This window comes from Pelecanus crispus, chromosome 10, assembly GCF_030463565.1.
Source record: "Pelecanus crispus isolate bPelCri1 chromosome 10, bPelCri1.pri, whole genome shotgun sequence".
NCBI classification, from domain to species: Eukaryota; Metazoa; Chordata; class Aves; order Pelecaniformes; family Pelecanidae; genus Pelecanus; species Pelecanus crispus.
Genome location: NC_134652.1, coordinates 18,417,716 through 18,440,963, shown reverse-complemented (window position 1 = coordinate 18,440,963; position 23,248 = coordinate 18,417,716). Strand labels below are relative to the sequence as shown.

Genomic DNA, 23,248 nt, shown 5'->3' with positions numbered 1-23,248 from the left:
AGCAAAAATATTTTTGGATGCTTACAACTTCTGATAGAATGCATCACATGATTTTATGCTGCCTTCAGCATGATTGAGCCTTCACAGCTATTGTAAATAACCTAAGTGCTTGTAGTTCTTGACAAAAGGCTATTCACACTTCTTCTCCTAAATGATTTCTCGTATTAGAAGTATAAGATTGCCAGTATCACTGCTTTTTTTTGAGAACAAAATGAATTCACCCCCCTGCTCTTGACTACTACAGTTCTTTTGTTCTTGATTTCTTTGTTACAGCTGTGCACTAGACACTGAAGTGTACAATGTTTAGCATACGCTGTGGGTGCAATTAGTTTTAAAGACCCTTCCTGCATGATTTCCTTCCTGTTTTTTTTTTTTTAATTGTGAAGTCAGAGTGTTCCTGAAGTTTATTATAGTGTCACAGAAAGGGTGGGGAGAAAGAAGAAAGTCCTTACATCTTCAGCTCATACACAGGGACGATGGAAGACAGATTAGGGTCAGTTTACATACTTAAAAAAAACTACACACACAAAAGCATAATACACACTGGAGCCTTCTTACTCAAAACTAGTTTTATTTTTAAAAATAAGTTGAATGCATAGCACTCACAAAGATTCCATTGTTTTGGACATTTTGCATTTAGGAGCACCATTCTTATTTATGCCATAAAAAACACATTTTGGTTCTAATAGTAAGAACAGTGTATTTTTAACGTACACTGGTAAAGCCCTTTTAAATAATATATTGAAACTGTTCAGTGTACATTTTCTCTGTAGTCATTATGCAGCTGTAGTGTCAGAAAAAACTTAGACTAAATAATAAATTAAAAACAAACAGCATGTAGTGGATCTTTTTACAGTTGACCTAATGTCTTAAAATAGTCAAAAAATACCCTATTAAATGTAAATTTGCAGTATTAACTAACTGAATAAAGCCCCCCCACCCATTATAATTCCAGTGTTAAGTATTAGTTAATTTTTTATATATCAAATGCCTATGGGATAAATTTACTAATACCCCAAAAAAGAAGAGCCTGTACTGCTGTGTCACAAATAAAGATGACAAGTTAGCTGACTTAAAGATTTTACAGAAAAAATTGCTACAGGCATCTGCTGTTACTTCAAGTCATGGTCTATTACAAGACTGTACATTCATAGCATCAGAGGTAGTTAGAGTACTGAGGACTTGGATATGGCATTGCAACAAAATGAAACTGGCAGAAGGCAGTCCATTTCCCTCTTAAAGGCGTAATAATGCTGAATAAGAAGCATGGCATGTTATGAGGCAGAAAGTCTCTACTTAACCCTATGCTCAGACATGGGGAAATACTCATTAAGAGATGAAGAGAGGAGGGAAAAAAACAAAACCAAACCAACTAGCACTTAATTAAGAATTGACCACGTTATACCTATTTCGAAGTTGGTTCTCTAGCGTAAAGTATGAGGGTCATCTCTTTCATTCACCCTCTGATCCCTCTTGCCTTGCACATATATGCTACAAAAGCCCACAAAAAAAAAAAAGGGGGGGGGTATGCAAAAAACCAAGAGAAACAGGATTTTTTTCTCCTCAACAATAAATAGGTTTTTGTAGCATTTTATCATTCAGCCTCAGAATGAACACAGCTGTCCTCCCTCCATTCTGAACATTATAGTAAGGCCCCCTCTCCTGTGATAAAACCTTCATCTTAATATTGATAACGTATCTTAATTGCCCCTACTTTCAAAACAGTCTCTGTAAGATTTGCAATACTTCAGTGTCATTAGATGGTACACAATTTTAAGTGCTGCCACTAAGACAGATCAGAAGAAGGTGGTAAAAGAACAAATAAAACAAAAAAAGCCTTAAGCCCATGTACTATAAAGATATTTTAAAGTAGTAAGAATCCTGTCATCCATACCTCTTCCTCCCATATTCTACCACAGCAGAAAGTCAGGTATCTTCTTGTATTTTGGGGGGGGGGGGGGGAAATCCTCCATTAATATCTCTACCACCATTTTCATCCAAGAGATGGATTTCTACTCTCAGACTATCCACTCCACAGGAGACAATGTAATTCCATAAAGTCACATAATTAGCACCTTAGTTGTGATAAAGTAGTTCACTTTGCAATTAATTTTTGATCCACCCAATTAGAAGAGTAAATCTCTACATTTCCTTCTGGAACTCCCAAATAGTAGAAGAAAAAGTTGCCCCACTATTACCTGAGAATTTCCCTCCACTATAAGCCTGACAGAACTGGATTTCTATAAGCAGTTAACTGTACTTTTTTTGTACGAGTGATACTGTCAGTACAATTGGAGGATGCTTTCTGTTGGTTAATAATACGTACGTGTGTGTACACAGAGGAATCACAGCCACTGTAGTAGTTCTGGTACAGTACAAGTTCAGCTGAAACTGTCTCTTTTCTTCAGTTACCCAATACCACGCTGCTGGGCAGCGGTTCCCATCTACATTCTGTGAACACTAATATATCCCTTTGGTACTCTGCATGTAGATGCCCTGAAGAAAAGCCACTCCATTTGCTATAGTCTCTTCCCTCTCTACCTTCCTCCCTCAAGTTATACCCAATTAAGTTTACAAGCCAGCAGCACAGAGTAACAAGTAGAAAATTCCCTGAGTTAGTATAAAAGAGTTACTTTAAACATAAAAAGGATAGGGAGGAGAAAAGAAGCAAAAACATAGTGTCTATCCTGTGAGGTACAAAACTTAAAAACTAGCCAAAATACCAGTTAACTCAAATGCCTTAGCCTAAAGCAAATATCCAACACAAGTGCTGAAAAAGGGGCAAGAGTATGGAGTTAGCCAGATGAGATTTGTTTCCTCCTGTGGTCCCCATGTATCTGGAGAAGTCTGGCATTCAATGGATTCTTAAGTTTCAGTAAATTTAAAGTAAGTGTTAATACTGTATGGTGGAATTACATAAGTGTCTTCAAAATAATACTGCATATCTCCTTCATTAAAAGGTTAAGTCTGTAGTTAGTCCACAGCTATTTCTTTTGACTAGTATTTCAAAGATGTGCGTTAGAAGCACAGAGTATTCCGAGTGCCAGAGTAAGAACTTATTACCCTCAGGTATACACATTCTTTTTAGAGGGTGTTCTGTGTGCTTATTTTTTGCAGCCTGTTATTTAAGCTACAGTACTGGTTGCCAATCCAGTTGCTTTTTTCTGGAAAGACGCTTTTTTTTATTCAATTTGTTGCCCTCAAACTTATTTGAGGTTTAACAAAAAAAACCAAAACAATTCCCCTCAACACAACTTCCCACCCCAAACAAACAAGCACAAAACCATTTTGTACTTATCACCTCTCAAAGCAGGGAGTAATACAGGAATATCGTCCATTCACTTGATAACTCCGGTTGTAGGAGACACTTATACATGGCTTCACTTCTAGTGGAACAGCTAGTGACATTGCAGCACCAGTCTGTACATGGCCTCGAGCCTGAACACTAGACTGTAAGGCAGCAGGGCAAGTCTGAAGTGGGTAAGATGCCGTATGATTAGATGATAATATCTGTTGACAGTTTTGCTGCTGTGATGTCTGATGGTGATACTGTAATGAAGATTGATGACCTTGGAGATACTGTGGTATGTGCTGTTGAGCATTAGCCTGCTGGGGAGTTGGAGCTGGGGTCTGAAATACATTATGTTGGCCAGACTGAGCATGTTGTCCTTTTTGCTTGTTTGCTTCCTTCACATCATTATCGTGCGCACTAAAACAAATTGAGAAGACAGAATACATGAAAATGGATATTAAAATAATTAAAAGTTAACCCAAAAGAGTTTAAAGAGCACTCTAACAAATGGTGCAGTTATCTGAAAGCTTCCAAAGCATTTAAAAAGAGAAAGTAATTTTAGCCTACCCTTTGAAGTCATCTAAGGTTTTATAATTTGTCTCTTTAGGATACAGTTTCTTTTCAGCACTTCATTTCATAGCAGTACAAAACGCAGATAAAAACTAAGTACAATACAAGTAATAGAGCAGTATCTAAAATTACCAGTGCAATAAAGTCTGCTAATGTACTGCAATGAAGTGCCAGATTACCAGAACCTGAAATTAAAACTTACTTGCTGCTTCTAGTTCATTTAAATTAGGTATAGAGTATAGGGTTTTTAAAGACATGATATCAGAGGGTGTTTAAAGATCTACATTACAATACTTAAAGATCATATGTATATTACTATTGGATCCTGCTTTGGGGAATGGAAATGCTTTTTTTTTTTTTTTCCCTTTCCTCTCACCTTTTTTCTAGCCTACCTAGTACTTAAGTGAGACAGTTTAGCTCACCTGAATTCCCTTTGATTTACACCTGTCTCAAATGTATTTAGACATACTCTTTCTCTTGCTCTTATGCAGAGGTTAAGCAGGTGCCACCTACACACTTCAGTCAGGCCTAAAATCATCTAAGTTTTTTGGTACTGCCTACACAGGGCAGATCTCCTGAAGACAGTTGGGGTTCAACCCCTCACCAGGTTTTCCTAAAAGATTGCTAACTTTTTATGGTGCACTGCAAAGATGACTGAAAGGCTTCACACCCCCCCAAAGTGTTCCAAGAGCAATACTGAAAACAATTCTGCAACAGTACTTGCATGCTTTAGGTACCCTCCCTTGCATTACACATATTAGCGAAGCCAAAAGAGGCCATCAGGGGTGATAATCTCACACTTAAGAGGAAGATGTGATTCTTCCAGATACAGCTGTTCCCCTGTGCTTCTACAGAGCACAACTGTATTTAGATCTGGGCAAGAGCAAACGTCGTAGGAGGAAAGCAGTTATGGTGATTACAGGTTTTGATCTTAAGGTTTAGAATAAAAGAACTGATTGCGTAACATCCCTTCCCAGTAAGGTTCACTTGGTATTTGTAGGCATTTTTATCTCATGTCAGCTGTATCTCTCCACTTCAGTGCAAAAATGGATACAACCTCCTGGTCATTTCCTCCCCCAAAAGCTGGCCACTCAAACAGTCTGCATGTTTGATTCATCATCTTTTTGGAGCACCCCTTGAACTTCCAAGGCATAGATTCTTCAGAGTAAGTAGGAACTCCTATGCCTTCAGCACTCTTCACTGTCTCTTCTTCCTCTCTGAGCAGACTACAGAGACTGGGAATAAGTTATTTAACAGATTCTCAAAGCAGCCTTCAGTACTCTTCACTGTCTCTTCTTCCTCTCTGAGCAGACTACAGAGATTGGGAATAAGTTATTTAACAGATTCTCAAAGCACACCAAAAGATGTTCAGTGGAAATGCAAGCCTAAGGTTTGTTTGTTGAAAGAACAGGAAAGAGGTTAGATCTGATAAGGTTTTCTTTTTTGGAAAGAACAAAACAGTTACTACCTAACCATATTACCTAATACCTAAGTATTTTTAGAATAGAAAAATTGAAATTCAGAAAGAAATTTACTTTCAGTGCTAACAGCAATTAAGCATACCAACAGATACGGAAATGGGCTTAAAAAAAGCTGCTGTTGTTAACTTACATTAATAGTCGCTCAATACACGGCACTAGGAAATCCCAGGAGTACGCAGTAAGATGATGCAGTCGGGTAGGCCATGTTGGTGAGAGACGCAAGATAATCCTTGAAGAAGCTACACACGCAGTAGCAACTAAGGAAGGGGCATAATTTAAAAATGCATGATCTAGAAAGAATGAGAAAAAGATTCATTTAGGTTGGACATTATCTGTCAAGACAACAAAGGAGTCACTACCTGAAATATGCAACTTACCTTGCAGTGATACTTCCAGAAAATAATCAGCATATTTTGCCATATATAACTTAGTCTTCTCTAGGCAAACCATTGGCCAGCCATCATGAAGATCAGTCTCATGGACAGCAATAGAAAGATAATAGTCGATGAAATGAGCAGCAGTTGGGAGGCACAAATTCCACTGAAACGTTTCTAGCAACAACAACTCCATATGAAGCAAATTCTGTTTTGTTAGTACCAAATTCATGTTAGTCATACAACCCAAGCTGTTCAACTGTTCAAGTTTGGGAACACTGTCTTCCTTTTCTTCAAATTTACCTTCAGGTGAACAGAAAGAGGAGGGAAAAAAAAAATGTTCAGCACTAGTGAACTATAAAACAGATTGTATCTAATGTCTGCATTGGTCATTTCAACTCTACTATGTCAAACAAGCTTGAGACTTTCCTGCAGATGCAAAGCTCAAATGGAAGCTGTCAGAGACAAGAAGGGGTATGTACTAGAGGGCTAAATTTCAGCAGATAATGTCAAACGCTGCGTAGGATATTGTGCAGTGCCATGTTTCCTGTTGGTTTTCCCGCCCTGGCACACAGAAGCCAATTGCCAAGAGCAGAAGTGAGCTGTATTAGGACATCACTGGCACTGCATACGCAAGTTTTTGTCACCAAATTATTGTACAACGTGTCCCCATCATCAATCAAATACCACTGTGACGTGACTTGGCACACACGACATCACAGCATTTGGCTTTAATCACCCTCCCACCCCCACACACCCTTTTTGTTTCTAAAACTCATTGGAGTAGAGCTAGAGCTCTAGCCAAGGTGGCTGCTTTTAATGCCTGTTATGGTAGGTATGTTTTTAGATTTGATTGCTGATAAGCTGCTCCAGCATTTCAAACAAGTGGATTTCAGCAATGTGCATCTGAAAACCCACACTGCCATATATACTGTTTCAACTTTAACAGTGCTAGTAGCTTCAGCTTTCCTTGGACTTTAATGTGTCAGGCCTGTATGTTTTTAGCCTGAAGCAAAATTGTATATGTAGAAAACCCATTAATAAGAGAAACAAGTGTCACATTTCCATACAGTTTGCCATATGGTTGTGCTATTTCAATTTCATTGCAAATTCTTTCCATCTTACACTCTCTATTCAGTACTACACAGTATGTTGTAAATGCGCATTTTTAGAGAGTTTTGCAGGACTGACCATACTGAATGTTTGCTTTTTTCCAACAGTGGAGGTACTTATACAGGACTTAATCCAACACTAGTCCCAGTCTGTTAGTTTTTGTTTCCCATACTCTAGTAATTACAGAAATAAAAGCTTCAGAAGTCACATAATAATTTCTCTTATTATGTCTATAACCTTATCAGATATATCACAGTGTGATTTGTCCAACTTATTGCACCACCAATTAAACTGCTTGTTGAAGCCACACAGGGCAAAAGTTTAAAATAGCATTCTGGTTTGTGCTTTCTGAATGAATTAATACACTGCTTCTCAGAAAAGCAAGTACTCCAGGCTTTCAGAGCTCTACTTACAGCTTGTTATGAAAGATGGCAGAGGTGATTTTTTTTTTTAAATTGTAATTCTCTTCAGAACATGAATTTCATTTGAAAATCTGGCATTAGTTCAAAGCCAATCCATTTTCCTAAATGGATTACACTGGTTTCTGAGGCAAGGTTTTCATACTTAGCACCTCATCCTTTGCCAAGAGAAGATTGCTGGCTGGTGGCACCCAGTCAAAGTTTACCTCTAGAAGAATCTGAAATAACCCTTTTCTTGTTTAACTGTTCTGCTGAATAGCTGTATTGGTGGAGAAAGGGGATGCAATGAAAGGAAGCAGCATGCCAAAAATAGCCAACACCTCAGCACTCTGGTTTTCTAGCGAAGAGGGCCTAGAGCTACAATGCGGTGTATCTTACTAGAGAAAATGAAAATAGATTCAGGGAAACAGATTCAGAACCAACAGTTAGTTCTACTGCCAGGACATGTTTCTACAAATCTATTGGTTTAAGAACGAGTGCCAGCTGGTATCTCAGCAAACTACACCCATTTCTCTTTGGGGGCATCTAAAAGGGGTCCACAAGTGTCAAAAGATGGGTACACACCACAAGAATCTAGCCAAGGTCAATATAAGCAGCACTGTTCATAATGAGCGTAATCAATTCTGTCTTCAGAGTACTGTGCATTCACCAATGTATTTCAGCAGTATTACATTTTGTATGTGACAATACAAGGTATATGTTAGCCTTAGCCTGCTTAAAGAACATTGCAATTTATGAAAACTGAAGTATTCCAGAACCACACAGCACCATCAGCAGGGTGCAGTACAGTCTACATATGGTTTATTTAATTTCTTCCTTTATCACAGGTATGCAGATTTCTCATTTCCAGCACTGGGTCTGCCTATTTTGAGATGTCCTCAGAAAGACAGTCTTTCTATTCCTACAATACAGCTCTGAAAGATCACCTTAGAATAATTTGTTTCCAAGCATAAACAATGGTTTGTAATTGCAGTTTGTTTTTTCTCCCCTCAGTTTCATCAGGTGCCAACAGAAGTCAAAATGAGTCTAAAGAAAGGCTCTACCAGTTGGGCCAAATTGATATACGCTGTCTTTTACAACAACTTTGTTTCCCCTGTCTGCTATATCCAATCAAGACATGCTTTGTATTTGGCATTAGAACCTATACTGCTCTAGTTAAAGTTTGGTGCTACATACTTACTTGCTAAAAGTAAACAGGAAAGAGCAACCACATGCAGCTGCTGTATAGATATGTCATAGCGATCCATAAAGAGGTCCAACAGATACACAGCTAGATGTCGTGCAGCAGGACAGAGTCTGAACCGATTGCTCACAATAGCAATCAAATCTGCAAAGTATCTTCTCAGATGTAACTGGGGAGATTGGCCTTTGTAGGAGGGCAGCTTCAGCTCCTAGATGGACAGCAGCATGTAATTTTATTAAAACCACCATTTAGTTTGAATTAGTATCAGATTAATATAGCTGTTATTCTCACATTTATCATGGAATTTTCAAAGGATTTCTCCCCTCTTCCTTCTGTTCCCATCTTTTCAGCATCCCTTTTCATAGAACAAAATCTATTTGTTCTATTGCAGAAGAACTGATTTGGTTCTGCATAACATTAGTACAATTATTTAAAATTTAACATCTTTTCATTGGGAAGTTGGCTAGAGTGACTTTGGCTTTTACTATTTCTGTTGTATTACCTCTACTGCAAAGGCTGTACCTCCCAGCAGGGAAAGAGCAAGGGTACCTGAGTACTTCCCAGCTGCTTCAATGCAAAGTCCAATAGCTTAACTCAACGCCCTCCTGCTACAGCTCAGTCTGAGCCATTAGACTTTGTACCGAAGTGTCTGCATGCTTGAATGCTGCCAGTTCTCCTGCAGATGCCTCCGGGAGAAGGGCACTAACAGCTAGCTGAAGGTAGCAACGTTAGGAAGAGGAACAGGGTGTGCATGTGTCAATATTTGCTGCATGCATACGTTTAAACCCTGACTTAATCTGATCTGATTGATGTTGCACTGACACTGATTACAGTGTGCTCTCAGACATACAGTTAAGCATACATAAACCTCACACAGTGTCATATGTGGGGGGGACCCCCACAAAACAAAAGCCCTACCAACACCACAGATGTGAAAAATCTGTGGTATGATCCATTTTGAATACAAAATTTGGACTGGTAGAAAGAATGCTCCCCAGGCTCCTGCCTAGTAGCTAGTATCTCCTCTTGTATACAGCAGAACAGCAGTGCCGTCTTCTGTTATCGTGAATAAATTTATGAGTTAGATTGTGCAGCCCAGATTAAGTAGGATTTTGAGTACAATTAAATTTCCACCGGGACAGTTGGACAACATCAAGTTGGAGTGGAGTTGCTCAAAATTTGCAAAGTTTTAAGGTCAATTCGAAGTTCTGAAACATGCTATTGAAGTAAAAAAAAACCAAAACCAACCGACACCCCACCCATACCTACTAAGCTTTAGCATTCACCTTTCACAACACTAACTTAGTTTTAGTAATGGCAACTTTGATAGCAAATATATTATCCTATCCTTCTCTTGTATCATCCCACCCCTGTAAACAAACAAAAAAAAGTTGCAGTCACACCTTCAAGAAGGATAATCCACTCATCAAGTACTACCAGGCAGCAAGAGCACATTTTTAGTAGGTTCAGTCACTGTAAGCCGATTTTCAGCTCTGAACATAAGATGTGCTTCATTACAAAAGAGCAACTTTGAGTCAGCCAAAGCAACTTCGAAGCAGTATCGCGTAAACCCTCTACTCTTCCTACTACACCTACTGGTTGGTTGGTTTTGGGTGGGGTTTTTTTTTTTTTTTTGGTTTTTTGGCTACAATAGCATTACAATGCTTTCTGCAGAGTTTAAGCTTGGACCCACTTACGCATCCAAACAGAAGAACCAAGCGCACCGTGACCCCTTTGCTTTTTTAAAGTGCGGAGAAAGAAGAGTCTGGTCAGTCAGATAAACTGTCAAGACTGAGGACAAACAGCCTGAGCATTAACCGAGGGCAAGGCACCGCGCTTCTCGCGGTTCAGGAAAAGCGAACTCGGCCAGAGCCGCGGCGGCCGAGCCCGCCGAGCGGCGGCCGCCTCACGCGCTTCCCACCCCGCTTCACGCCGCCGCGCCGGGAGGGCCGGCTCCGGCCGCCCCAGCCCTCCCCACAAAGGCGCCGCGGCCGCCAGCCCTCCCCGCCAGCCCTCCCCTCCGCCTGCCCCGCCGCCCCCCGCAAAGCAACCGCCGCCGCCGCCGCGCCGGGCTACCTTGTAGCGAAGCGCTTGGTGGATGTCGGCAGCCAGCTGTCCCGTCCACCACTGCGCCTCCAGCTCCATCGGCGGCGCGGCGCGGCGCGGCAGCCGCGGCCTGGGCACAGGGGAGGAAGCGGCGCTCGCTGAGCGCGGGCGGGGCGGGACGGGCAGCGCCACCCTCGCCCCTTCCCCGCTCGCCCCCGGTTAAACGCGATCAGCTGCCGCCCGCGCCGCGGGGCCCCCGCGGCCCCCCGGCCCAGCTGGCCGCCATGCGGGCACAAGTGAGGCTCGTTAAGCCGCCCCCGTCCCGCCGCGGGGCACGGCCAGGCCGGGGGGGGGGGGGGGGGCGCAGAGCAGCCGGCGGCCGCGGCCCCGGGGGAGGGCGATCGCGCCCCGACAAACGCCGGCGGCGCTCTCCCCCGCCGAAGCCGCCACTCACCCTACGCAGCGGCGCGGCTGGCGGCCGCGGCGGGGCCTGGCCCGGGGCACCTGAGCGCGGCGCGGCGTCCCGAGGGCTCCCCCGCCATCACGCGGCGCCGCCCGCCTCGCCCATTGTTAAAGGGCCGAGCGGGCCGGCGTGTGTACAAAGCCAGGCAGCGCCCGCACGCGCCCGCCCGCCCGCCAATCGCCTGCCGCCTTACAGCACGGCCCGCCCGTCGGGCGCCAATCGGGGTGCGGCGCTCACGGGGCACGCCGCGCTCCGCGGCCGGGCGCTGCCGCGGCCGCCCCGGTGGGGGCCCGGGGAGGGGGGGGCGGCCGCGCGCAGGCGGGGAGGGCTCGGCGCCTCGGCCTCGCCCCTTCGCGGGGGCCGGGCGCGGTGTAACCCTTGCGGGGGGCTGCGGGGGCCTGGGGCCTTCCCGCCGGGTGTCTCGGGAGAGCCGGGTTAGCGGGGCTCTCCCCGGCCGGAGCACGGCGGTGCTGAGCCCCCTGAGCACCTGATAGCACCTTTTTCCTTGCTGTTTTCCTCTTTCCCCTTTTGGAGCCTCTTCCCTTTTTGATTCAGCTGTGCGATTTTTATTAATACGTGGACTGATGGTGCCAGGAGCTGTGTCTCATTTAGCTCTCTTAACGCTTGAGACACATTTTCCTTTTAGCGGCAAAGGACATAGATCTCTCGGGCTGCAAAAGCTATGAGGCTCAAGTATTAGATCTATTTTGTGGGTGAGCTCTTGTTTACTGCCAGTTAAATTCCAGGGAGAAGGTTTGTAGTAGCATGCATCCGGCTCTTAAATACCCTGTGCTGTTCACCTGAGTGGAGGGGCCTCTGCATCCTGGCACGATCACCCACAGGAGCTCCCACTTGTGCTGCTGGGGTAGCAGGAGGTGCTGTGCACCTGGTTTGTATGCAGGACGTGTTTTTTCTAGATGCTTTCCCCTTTAACCCCCTGCTATGGAGATCTTACAAAACAATACTTGGTGCTTTATAGTGGTTTACATCTTTGAATTCATAAGTATCCAAACAACTAGCTAATGAGAATGTAAAACCTAATATAACGAGCCATGCAAAGCAATGGAGAAGAAACGCTTTGGATGTAATTTATGTTGAGGGAGTATATGTAACTTTTTGCTTCTACCCATGCTCAGACATCTTTTTTTTTTTTTTTTTTAATTAAGAAAATGGAAACCAACTTTTTGACATAACCAGTTTAATGACTCTGTAGCCAGGGCCATAAAAGCCTGTTACTGTACACACGCATGCCTAACTTTTAACAGGTAGTCCTATGGACTTCAGTGATCCATTTCACCTGAGAAGGTGTGCTCATATGTGGAAGGTCTTGTTTTTGAGGACACATCTGTTGGGGAGTTTCTGTTTATGACAGATTTTGTTACGTAACACTAGATAGTTTTCTGAAGAAAATATTTGAGAGGAAAAAGTGTTGGTAATTTTTGTGTGTGCATACATAATTGAGAAAATGCTTCAAAATACTATTTAGATTAGCTATCTGAGATCTATGGGCTATTGATAATGCGGTACTTTCCTGTTCTAGTGGCTTTTAGTCTCATTTCTATACATTGTTTGATAGACAAGTACATGCTTAAGCTAACTTTTGTATTTGCAGATACATTGTTTTAAAATTATTTATTCCTGAAGAAAGGTAATACCAAATTTTACATTTCAAAGGTAAGATAAATCTCAAAACCATATTCCTAATGGAGATGTAGTCATTCACAACACCTTTATGGCCTTCAAAAATGTGTTGCCTGCTTAAAGAGGAGGAAGGGAATGAAACACCAACATGCTAAAAACCTGTTACAATGGGCCCAAACAGGGAAGTGACATCTCTACTCTTACTTATTGGGAGAATTTATCATCAGTGCTGCTGCCTCCCCCTAGAGCTTTCTAATCTTGTGGATTAGTCTGTTGCTGAACTGTTAAAGCACGGGGAAAAAAAAAAAAAGTAGATACTTGCTGGCTCATTTCTCAGATGCGCTTGTCTGAATTGGATAGGAAACATCATCCTGATAAAGCTAATAGTAATCAGATAAAACAATTACGGTGTAGTTACTTGCCACATGACAAAGATGACTGAGCTGTGGAACTACCTACTTCAGATCCTTGTAATGCTTCTACATTGTCTTTCTCCAAGCTGCTACACACACATTACAACCTATTTTAATTGAGTTTTTGATCTTGTGAACAGTTAACATGTGTGTCTGCTTTTCACGCAATCAAAAGATAGGTTTGGAAAAAGCCTCATCATCCTGCTCAAAGCAAGGATTGCTCCTAGCATGCGTTTTTCTGATCTTAGAGACATCCAGAAAATCATCCTATTGAAAAAGCCAAAGCAATTCTGTACAGCCACATTGTTATCTGCAGGAAGCATACATCTCAGCTTATGCCTTAGCTCTGACTGGAAGAGTTGAGAACAGTCCTGGAGCCTCCAGACTGAGGCCAATTGCTTTGAGAGTCTAGAGTTTCCAAGATCAGAGTTTAGGTGATTAAATGGCAGTGTGAGTAGTGCAACTGTAATGAGAGTAGGTCAATACAGCTTCTTTGTGTGTCTTATAATCAGTCCTAAAAGTAATAACTAGTGGTATTTCTGTAACCGGTGCAGATTTTATCTACTTTTGATGGTCAAGGCTGTGTACAGTGCTCTAAGTATTTCCACCTTCGTCCCCTGTGTTTAAGTCAGGACAGAATCAAAACATATTCAGCCAGTCCTTAGAAGAAATGGAGGATATTAAAGACTACTTTCAGTGGCAGTAGTTGGGTTTTCATTAGCAAGAAACTGGCAATGTGAAGTTTTCCACTTATGTGTAGTATATGGAATCTGAGAGAATAGAAAACAGAACTAAATGTTATGAAACCATTTTGAAATGGGTATCTGCTTTCTGTGAATGGCTGTGAATAACCTAAGCAAATATGTGTGTCTCACGGGGGAAATGAGATTGGCTGAGAGAGCTGCTGTCTGTGCTTTGAAAAGGTGCCAGATAGCAAGAAACACCGTTATTCTTGGAATTCCCCAAGAAAAATTATGGCCCTGAACTACATCCAAAACAGGTTAGAAGGTAACCTGTGAAATCTGGACTAAAATGCTTGTAACATTTTTGTGGAATCTTCTAAAGAGGATGCTGCTGAAGTCTTACAATTTATGGACCTGTAACTCACAGGTTATAGTCCTAACACAGTTTCAGACATGGTGGGTGAGCTGACTTCTCTTTGTAGTTACTGGGAGGCTAGATCTGTATCTCAGGAGTTGGTGCATGCATTTATGTGTTTAAGCTGCTTTTTCCTCCCCTAATTTTTTGGTGGTTCTTCCTGGCCTGTGGAAAGAGAAATGTGGTTTGTAAAATACAAATGAAGAACTTGCAGGTAATTGCCAAGAACAGCAAATACTCTGATCCTTAAGAACCACCATCTCTCTACGTTAGAAACCTTTTCCTCCTCTTACATGTTTCTGGTATATTGTTTTAGTGTTAATCGTACATCAACCACGGAGTACAACAGTTCCTGAAGACTGACACATTGTTTTACTTCTGTGCCTATTGTCATAAGACACATGTTTGAAGTTCAGATTTGTCTTTACTGGCAGAATTAGATGATTCAGTCACTTCAGCTATGTAAGCGGAGTTCAAGACAGAAACTGAATTCTGGGATGACATAGCACTGAAAGAAATATTTACATAATGGCTCAATCATTACGTTAATTGTTGTTTTGTTTATTGGTTCTTGCTTTTGTTTTGATGCTCCTTGGTCATCTGAATAAAGGGATGGTAATGCCATAAAAGACATTTTTGAAGGACTGCATTTTTAGAGTTGTAATGTAAGAGAATCTCAGTTTTGTAGAACTGAGTGTTATTTAAAAAAAAAAAAAAATCAAACTTAGTTCCTGTGTTTCTTAGGGCTGAGAAAGTTAGCTCTGCTTTTGTTACTGTACTTGTTGATCTTATTTTCAAACAAAGGCTGCATCTGATGACACTTATAGCAGTAATATTTCAAGGGCATTTAATTAAAGGGAATGAATCACTCTAAAGACAGGACTGTAACAGCTCACAGAGCTCTCTTGCAGCATGGTCCTAGATGAAATGTGGCATGTGGGTAAAAACAGTCGTAACACTTCAGAAGCATTAGCGAGGGCGGTCTCCTACTGAAAGTACTCCAGGGTTGTATTTGTAAATGCCTCTATTGAATGTTAAAGGTACTCTGGGCAAGATTTTCAAAGTTGTCGGGGGATTTGGATTCCCAGAATAGCTACTAAAATGTGATTGTTAGATTTGAACTTAGCTGGTAAATATCCTTTGGAACTGTCGACTTTAGTTGTTAATATGGCTATTAAGAGAGAAAGCATCTGAGAATGCTCTGGCCTGAATGATACATGCTTTTCATGAAGCATTTTAATAAACAATTTGGCTTTAAGTGTTTTCCCATCCTCTGGGAAGCTATTATAAAAATGTGTGCCCATGAATGTTTTATTTGGCATTAGGATAAATGTATATGGTTTTGATAATGTGTTGGATGAAGGAAGTGTTCATATAAGTGGAAGAGTGTTGGTGGATATAATTTGTACTGAGGGGTTCTTTTCTGTAAGTCACACTCTTGGTTTAGGAAATAACTTTGTCAGTAACTGAAAAGACTGGAGGAATTTTGCATCTAAAGCATATGTACTTCCTGCTTGGAAGGCTTCAGCTCATTTGACTGGAATTTAGGAAAGGTTATTTGTCGTGCAGTTAGCTCAGGGATGGAGGGGTAGAGCAGTTGTTCCTGTCCTGAATATGTTGTTCCTGTCAAACATGTTTTGATTTGTTATATTCACAGAATTTAAGTGGGGCAAAGTGGCCTGTTCCTTTTCATTTCAAACTTAAGGTCCAACAAAGGAGACTTTTTTTTTTAATATAATATCCGGAGCTGCCAAATTAGGAGCCAGCCCAGGCAGAGTACCACGAAGTTAATGCTTTTGTCTGCTAGTGGTTGCCATGGAGGAGAGCTGCATGCAGATGTGGGCTCACATCCACAGGAGGACTTGGTCTTTGCAGTGCTTCTTGTTGAAATACTTGACTGGTAGGTTTTTGGCTCTGTAGCCAGGAACAAGTGGAAAACCTCACACTTCCAGTTTTTTGCTAATGAAAACCCAACTGCTGCTACTGAAAGTAACCATTAATATCCTCTGTTTGTTCAGAGGACTTACTGAGCTTGTTTCAAGTCTGTCCTGATATACATGCACCGGGGTAAGGCAGGGATGTGTAGAGTGCTATACTTCCCTTTAGGTAAAGGAAGGCTGCTATTAGGTCCTTCTGGAGCTGTCTCTGGGCTGAACAAGCCCAGATCACTCAGCTTCTCTTCAAAGGGCAAGTGCTTCAGTCCCCAGCCATCTTGGTGGCCATCCGATGAATTTGCTCCAGTTAGTCAATGTCTTTGTTGTACTAGCAGAAGGAGGGGGTCCCAAAGCTGGATGAAGTATTCTAGATGTGGTCCAGTGAGTGCTAAGTAGAGGGTAATAATCACTTCTTTTGATTTACTTGCTATTGTCCTGTTGATGCAGGCCAGATGCCTTCAGTGCCAGGGCATACTGTTGGCTCATTTTCACCTTGCTATTGTGGGAGTCCTCAGCTTCCCTGTAGCACTGGCTGGTCTGTGTTGCACTGTCTTCCAGCATATTTGCCAGGGTCACAGCATGGTTTACTCTGTGACCACAAGGCAAAAAACCAAACATGAAGAATGATATATTTCAGCAGACTTGGGGCTGCAGCACATCCTGCCAAATCCCACAGGGTTTATGTGTGTTTCAAGTACTGTGCTCCTTGGTCTGTTATTTAGAAGTGCTGCACCTTATTCAGTTGTGTTGGTAGTGATGAGCTTGTGGTTTGGTGTTGCAGTATGTAGGAATAGTAGTGTATCCTAATCTGATCACAGATCACAATGAGATCTGGGTCCTGGTTCTGCAGCAGTGTCTGATGGATGTGGCCAATTCTGTATCTGATAGTCAGAGCCCAGGGGCTCCTAATGTAATCTTTGCATCTCACTATGCTGAAAGAATTTGAGATTTTTAAATGTTTGGGACACATTTTACTGCCAGGCACATGGTCACGTGTTGAAGGAGCTGATTAACTATATCGTATGTGGTTAGTGTGTGGATGTACCTTTCTCAGGCTTTATGGACAAATAGACCCTTCACTTCTGCTTCCTGATATCTTCTTATGCTATTCAGTCCATAATTATCTAGTCACAACACATCTAGTTGAGACATGTTTTAATAGACATGAGTCAGTACTCTTTATTTTGACTCATTGCGTTGTGACTCATTACACCCACTGCATCATTAAAATGCAGAAACATACCTCCATTTGGATATCGTTAAATGCATTGTGATGGCTGGCTTAAAAAGTGTGTTAAATGAACAATGCAGTTGAAAGGATATCTGGATAGAAAGGTAAAATGAACCCAAAGGGTTTGGTTTCACAGCTCATTGCCAGTGGTACTCTCATCTGAAACAGTGACCCTCATTTTGTATTAGGGTCTCCATTTGGGACTGTTTGATGAACACCTATGCAGACTTGTATAAAGGCTGTGCCCTGACAGGTAGTTAACACCTCGTGGGAGGAAGGGTTCAGTGGTAAGTATTCTTTTTGTTTAAATTAATCAGCACTGACTGCTTAACAATGAGGAAAGAGACAGTATTAAGATAGGTTCTGCTCTAGGAAGAAAAGGGTGATCTCCATCACCACCACTGTGTAACAGAGGAGAGGAACTGATGAGACATTGCTCATTCTGCATCTTAACCAACCTCAGACTTGGAGGAAAAGTGCTGTCAAGAGTCAGTGTGCATCTGTGACTGGGCTGTGTTTAGTTGCTTTGCACATTGCATTGCTGTGATCATGTGCACAATTTCTAATAAAGTCATATTTTTTTTTTCCTGTCCCATTCAGAATTACTTTGAGGACAATGTGTAAGAACCATCTTTTTTGCGCTGTTGGCAAAATGGAGTCACATTTGCTTAGCATTTTGAGTGAAAAACACTGCGTAGGAAAAAAAATATAAATCACAAACTGAAATTAGCGATATCAATATTGTAAATAAACAGTATCTGTGAAACACTCATATATTACCATATTATTTAAATTTGTACAAGACTCTTTTTGGCAAGAAAACAAACTAGCACTTCATGTTTCTCCTCTCACTAACGGCCTCAGTCTTAAGAAATGCCAGATTGTGTTTTTTCTTCATGTGGCGGTCCAACAATTTCAAAACAGATGGCAAAAGTCAATCTTTGTGTTTGAGTCATTGCTTTGCTTAGTATATGACTGTGATTAGAGTAGGTATTGCTTGTAAGAAATAATTTGATTGATACTGCTGGGTGTTTGTGGAAGTTTGTTACATTTTCTAAATTACTCTGCTTGAAAATGCTTGTAGAATTCTTTTGAGTTTACCATCTGCAGTTTGCAGTTTACTCTGTTACTTAGCTATAAAAGCAAAGTGGTATTATTGTTGGTTCCTGGTTGGTTTTTGTAAATAACCACCAGAATTGAATTGAACCCAGTTCTGATCCTCTTTTAAAAGTTTTCTGAACATAAACAGTGCCATTTAAAGTTATCCCGTTGCATGCATCAGTGTGTTTACATACTGAAAACTGGCTTTTTGTGTCTACATGGTGCTGTAGGGGAGCAAGATCTCTCAACTGCAGAAGGTGAAGGGAAATGCATCTCAGTAATGTTGGGGTGAATATGTGGCTGCAGGTGACTGACTGATCAGGGAGGGGGCATATGGTGGGATGGAGTTGGAGAAGAGCAGAAGCCGGTGATTAATAGGAGTGACCATGAACTGGTAAGTTATTAGAGACTGATGTTCAGAGCAATGCTCAAACACTGATATGCTTGGTTGGGGTTGCCATGGAAAAGTTGGCTTTTCAAACAATGTCAGATGTTCTTTGCTAGATCAACATGTATGTTGGATCACAGGGGCTAAATATGGAAAAAAGCATGTCAGATTAGACTGACTTTTCCAACGGATAGGTTTTACTGCCTGACCATGCTTATTAAAGATTTCAGATAAGCATTTCCACGGTGATTATCTAGAAGTGAAATGAAAAAAACCTGACCCACATTTTACTTAGATTTAAATTATTAATTTTGTTATGAAAAATCAGAGGTATAATGCTGCAGACACAGAGCGACTGATGCTGTAACCAACTTTGGTTGTGGTTTAACAAAATATTAAGTTCAACTTCTGGACTCCACAAGTGGTTTAAAAATGTGTTGCTGCATGACCCAAAGCTTTGATCTGGCATAAAGTTTCTCTGATAGTTCATCTTTGTTTAAAACACTTACTGTGTTTAAAATTTAAAACACAATTGTCTCAGTGCTACAGTTACTTTATACAAGAACAGGACTCACCCGTCCTCTGACAGCCAACATAAAATTATAAAGCCAGTATAAGCTGTGTAGTTTATACTCTTACTATTTTAATCACATCAAAATGTTATCTGTATAGATCCTGATACAGGTCAAATTTCTACTGCTGGACGATCCAACAGCACACAGATCTGGCATTAGTGCCTATGGAAGCCTGGTCTTACCTATGGATAAGAACATTTGCATCCTCTGTGTTTGAGTTTCACTTCCTCGTTCTGTAAAGAAGTTAGCTGTGGCCCAAGTAACTGAGTGACAGTCATGCCATGCAATCACTGGATGCAAATAATCCTGCAAATCTAACTCATCTAAATGCTTCCATTGAAATCAAATGAGTAACATGAGGTGGCAGGCTTTGTCTTAGAGTACATAAGATGGAGCAACTATTAATGTAGTTACTGGAAACAAAAAGACAACGAAGGCTTTGATTTTTTTTTTTTTTTTTTTTTTTACCATCAATGGAACAGATTGAAAGCTGAAATTGTTTTAAAAAGATAGAATGACATCCTTCTTGCTCAGCTTTGAGGAACTGTAATACAGATTGACTGAATTCAGAGAAAAAAACCACAGGAGAAGTAATAAAATAATCTACTGGGTTTGCTTCCGAGTTCAGATTAGGTCATACTGAATATCATTTCATGGCCTTTCTCTAGTGGTTTGTGAGTGCCTCCCAATGCCAAAATATACATTTTTGGCTGATTAATGGTCTGCAGTTAAATGAGGACAAGCAGTGAAATATTCTGAGGTTACAGAACACAAAGTGAATTGACAGAGCTCTCCAGCATAGCTACAACATCCTCCTTGAGACAGGAGAAATATTATTTCACTGTCCTCATCTCCGTTGATGGGGATTTTGCATTTCCCGTGAAACTACTTCAGTCATGATGTAAAATTTAATAATAGCAATGTACATTTCACTTCTTAAGACATACTTTAGGCAGAGAAAATGAGGGAGCAAGCCAGCAACATGTGATCAGACAAATCTCCGTGGATCTGTAATACTCCATGGATCATGAAGTAGGGAAAGTGGATACATGGATGTAGCGGAAGTTACATGCAGTGCATGCATCTGTTTTCAACTATTTTCAAATTTGGACTATTTGCAACATAAATCTATGTAAGTGTATCGAGATTAATTTTAGTGTCACGGAATCATCACTGTTTTATTTAACTGTATCATGAGGAGCAGCTAAATGAGCTGAGCAGTGTTGCAGAAGAACACAGCATTTATCCTGCCTTCCTATTTTTAGCTTCTTTCTGAAATAGAGGAATAAATGGCATAATTCCAACCAGGATTTTCTTGTGAACACCTAAACTGCTTACTTAACTAAGAGCCTGGTATAGAGAGAAAACCTCAACTTGGGAAACGCAGTGTAACGTGGGTTATTTTTCAAGTCATTTAGAAAGAGTTCTCAGGTTCTCAGTAGGGTTCCAGGGTAATTACTCATGTCTGTCAGGGGTGTGCCCTGGAAGCATTGCCTAACTTTGACCTGCTTCCAACTGGCTGGGAAACAGCCAGGTTGCTCAGTGGAATTAATAAAACATTCAAAGGCTGTATTAGCATAATTTAAACATGTCATAAGCATATCACCACCAAGGCTTAATTGAGGGATCCCCATAATAATTTTTAAATCTGATGCTAGTTATGGCAACAGCTCGGTTCTGTTCCAACGGAAGTCAGTTGGAGTTTTGATACTGAGAAATTATTGTTCTTAAGTTGTCAAAATTTGTACAGTCCTTACTGAATAATTTATTACTTTCAGTGTCGCATGCACCAGAAACGGTTCTAGTACCATTCCTGTTCCCAGCTGTAGGAATAGCTGTAATCTGAGTGAGTAGCTCTCTATCTCATAAAACCTATTTACCTGGGATATTAATAAGTGAGGAAAATACATTCCTTCAGAAGCAGAAGACTGAATGGTTATGTATATGTGCTATTTTGAGGGCCTAGAGACTATATTAATTGCCCAAACGATCACTGAGCCTGTCTCACCTGACACAGGAATAGAAGCTCTTTGGAAGCCCAAAGGATGCTGCTTGCCTCAGTGTGGCTTATGGCTTTAGCGCATCTTACATTCTCAGTATGTTCCCAAACGCTGTCACACTAACTGCCTGCAGGCTTTTTGCCATATGAAGCAAATGGATTTAGGAGAATGTCATGTCATGCTCCTGGCTACTTTGAGGACCAGTATTTAGGAAGAGCACAGATATGGCCTGCTGTGAGAACTGTTGTGATTTCTACTTGTGAAATCCTGGCCGAGAATGATGGAGGCACTGGGCTGAAATTTGCTGAACTTGCCATGGCACTTTTCCTGATAATGAAATGTTTCTGTTTATAGAGCTGTCAAATCTAGTACTGCCACTTGCCTTCTAATTCTCCAATAGTATCTAGTGATGTTGCTTTTTCAGTAGTACTCACAGAACACCCTGGTTTAAACAGAAGAAGGAAACAATTTATTAAAAACAGCAAGCAAAACCCAAGCCCTCTTCCTGACACTCTTTATCCATTGCTACAGGTTTATTCCTACTAACAGAACCTTTTGAGGCGTATATCTAGAATGATACTCTATCTCAAAGCCTAGCCATGTTCACATATTTTAAAGAAGGCATTGAGTATTACTAGCAAAAATATCTGGGTAAATGAATATATGCATGTAATAGTTTCAAATAAATTAAGATGTTACATGCAGAAACTGAAGTCACTCAGTCTTGGAGTAATTTTGTAATGAGAACAAGGAGAGGGCAGCAAAAGCAGGCAGGTTTTACACCACAGAAATTTGATGTTGACTGCCACATGCCCACAAACTGAAGACAAAATTTTTGTATGCTTCTTAGGTATTTAAGTTCCAAGACTCAGCTTGGAGTTGCTGAATAGGAAGCTGCGACAGATAGCAGGTCATTTACAGCATCAGTCTGTGCAGGCTCTTGATAATACAATGTGATTTCAAACTGCTTGCCCCAGCATAAAAGAAAACCCAGGTACCTTCTATGTGCTGTGGAAAAAAACATAACAAGGCGGTTGCTGTGAGGAAGCCTGTCAGGTTTGCTTGTGTGCAAAGTATTTTGAAGTACCTCACTTGAAACAGGGTTACAATATATACAGTGCTATTTTAAAAGAAATAGAAGTGATTAAGTATTCCCAAGTTGAAAGTGATTTCAGTTCTGAGAATGCATGGGAGTGCCTTAGATTCAGGACCATCTTTGTATATGAGTGAATTGGTAGATTCTTGAATCTGGTGTCATTCTAGCTACAGAACCTTCCTGACGTTCTTGGACATCTTGAGTGTGCCATTGTGTTTAGTCACTTCAGCTAAAGGGCACTGGAGAATTTTCTACTTTTTATGAATCTACCTAGTAGATGCATTAGCCATCTGTAATCTTGATAACTCCTTTGCCTGTGTTGAAGTTGTATCCTGTGTGCGTCTTTTAATCCATGGAAGCCAGGAATACTTTACCAAAGATACCTTTTACAAGTTGTCAGGATTATTTTGAAGTCTTGTTTGTTTGTGATTCTTCAAAGCAAATTGGAGGAAGGCAAGAATATACATTCATTGCTACTATTCTAATATTCAATACTAGCCAGAATACCCAGAGCAGTTTTCATCTCCAAGCATTTTAAAGACATCTTTTTTCCTTATTGACAAATTATCATCTTCAATTCCTAGATAAATTAAACCAAGGCAGAAAGTTGAGGCAGCTGCTTGAGACCAGGGAGAACTAGTACCATATTCGGTGTTAGCACTTAGAAATTTCAGGGTTTGGTTGGTGTGGTGTGGTGTTTTTTTTTTTGGTTTTTTTTTTTAAATGGCATGTGACTCAGATACCCACTAAATAAAAATTGCTGACTCTTGGCCTTGGTGGTTTGGCCTCTCCCCAAATAATTGAATGGGCTGGATGAAGATCACTGAATC

At 41.1% G+C, this 23,248-nt stretch overlaps 1 protein-coding gene across 2 annotated transcripts; it reads right to left on the bottom strand.

Annotated features, from left to right (window-relative positions):
• Positions 1-3,274: 3,274 nt before the first annotated feature.
• Positions 3,275-10,577, bottom strand: CCNJ (cyclin J). Of its 2 annotated transcripts, none has more exons than XM_075717782.1 (5): positions 10,509-10,577; positions 8,430-8,640; positions 5,721-6,020; positions 5,474-5,633; positions 3,275-3,709 (listed from the first exon to the last, which is right to left on the bottom strand). In XM_075717782.1, the coding sequence occupies exons 1-5, from the start codon at positions 10,575-10,577 to the stop codon at positions 3,298-3,300; spliced, it is 1,152 nt and encodes a 383-aa protein (XP_075573897.1). In that variant the 3' UTR covers positions 3,275-3,297. The 2 variants fall into 2 exon arrangements, with proteins under 2 accessions (XP_075573897.1, XP_075573898.1); XM_075717783.1 differs by having other exon boundaries at positions 5,474-5,600.
• Positions 10,578-23,248: the final 12,671 nt, after the last annotated feature.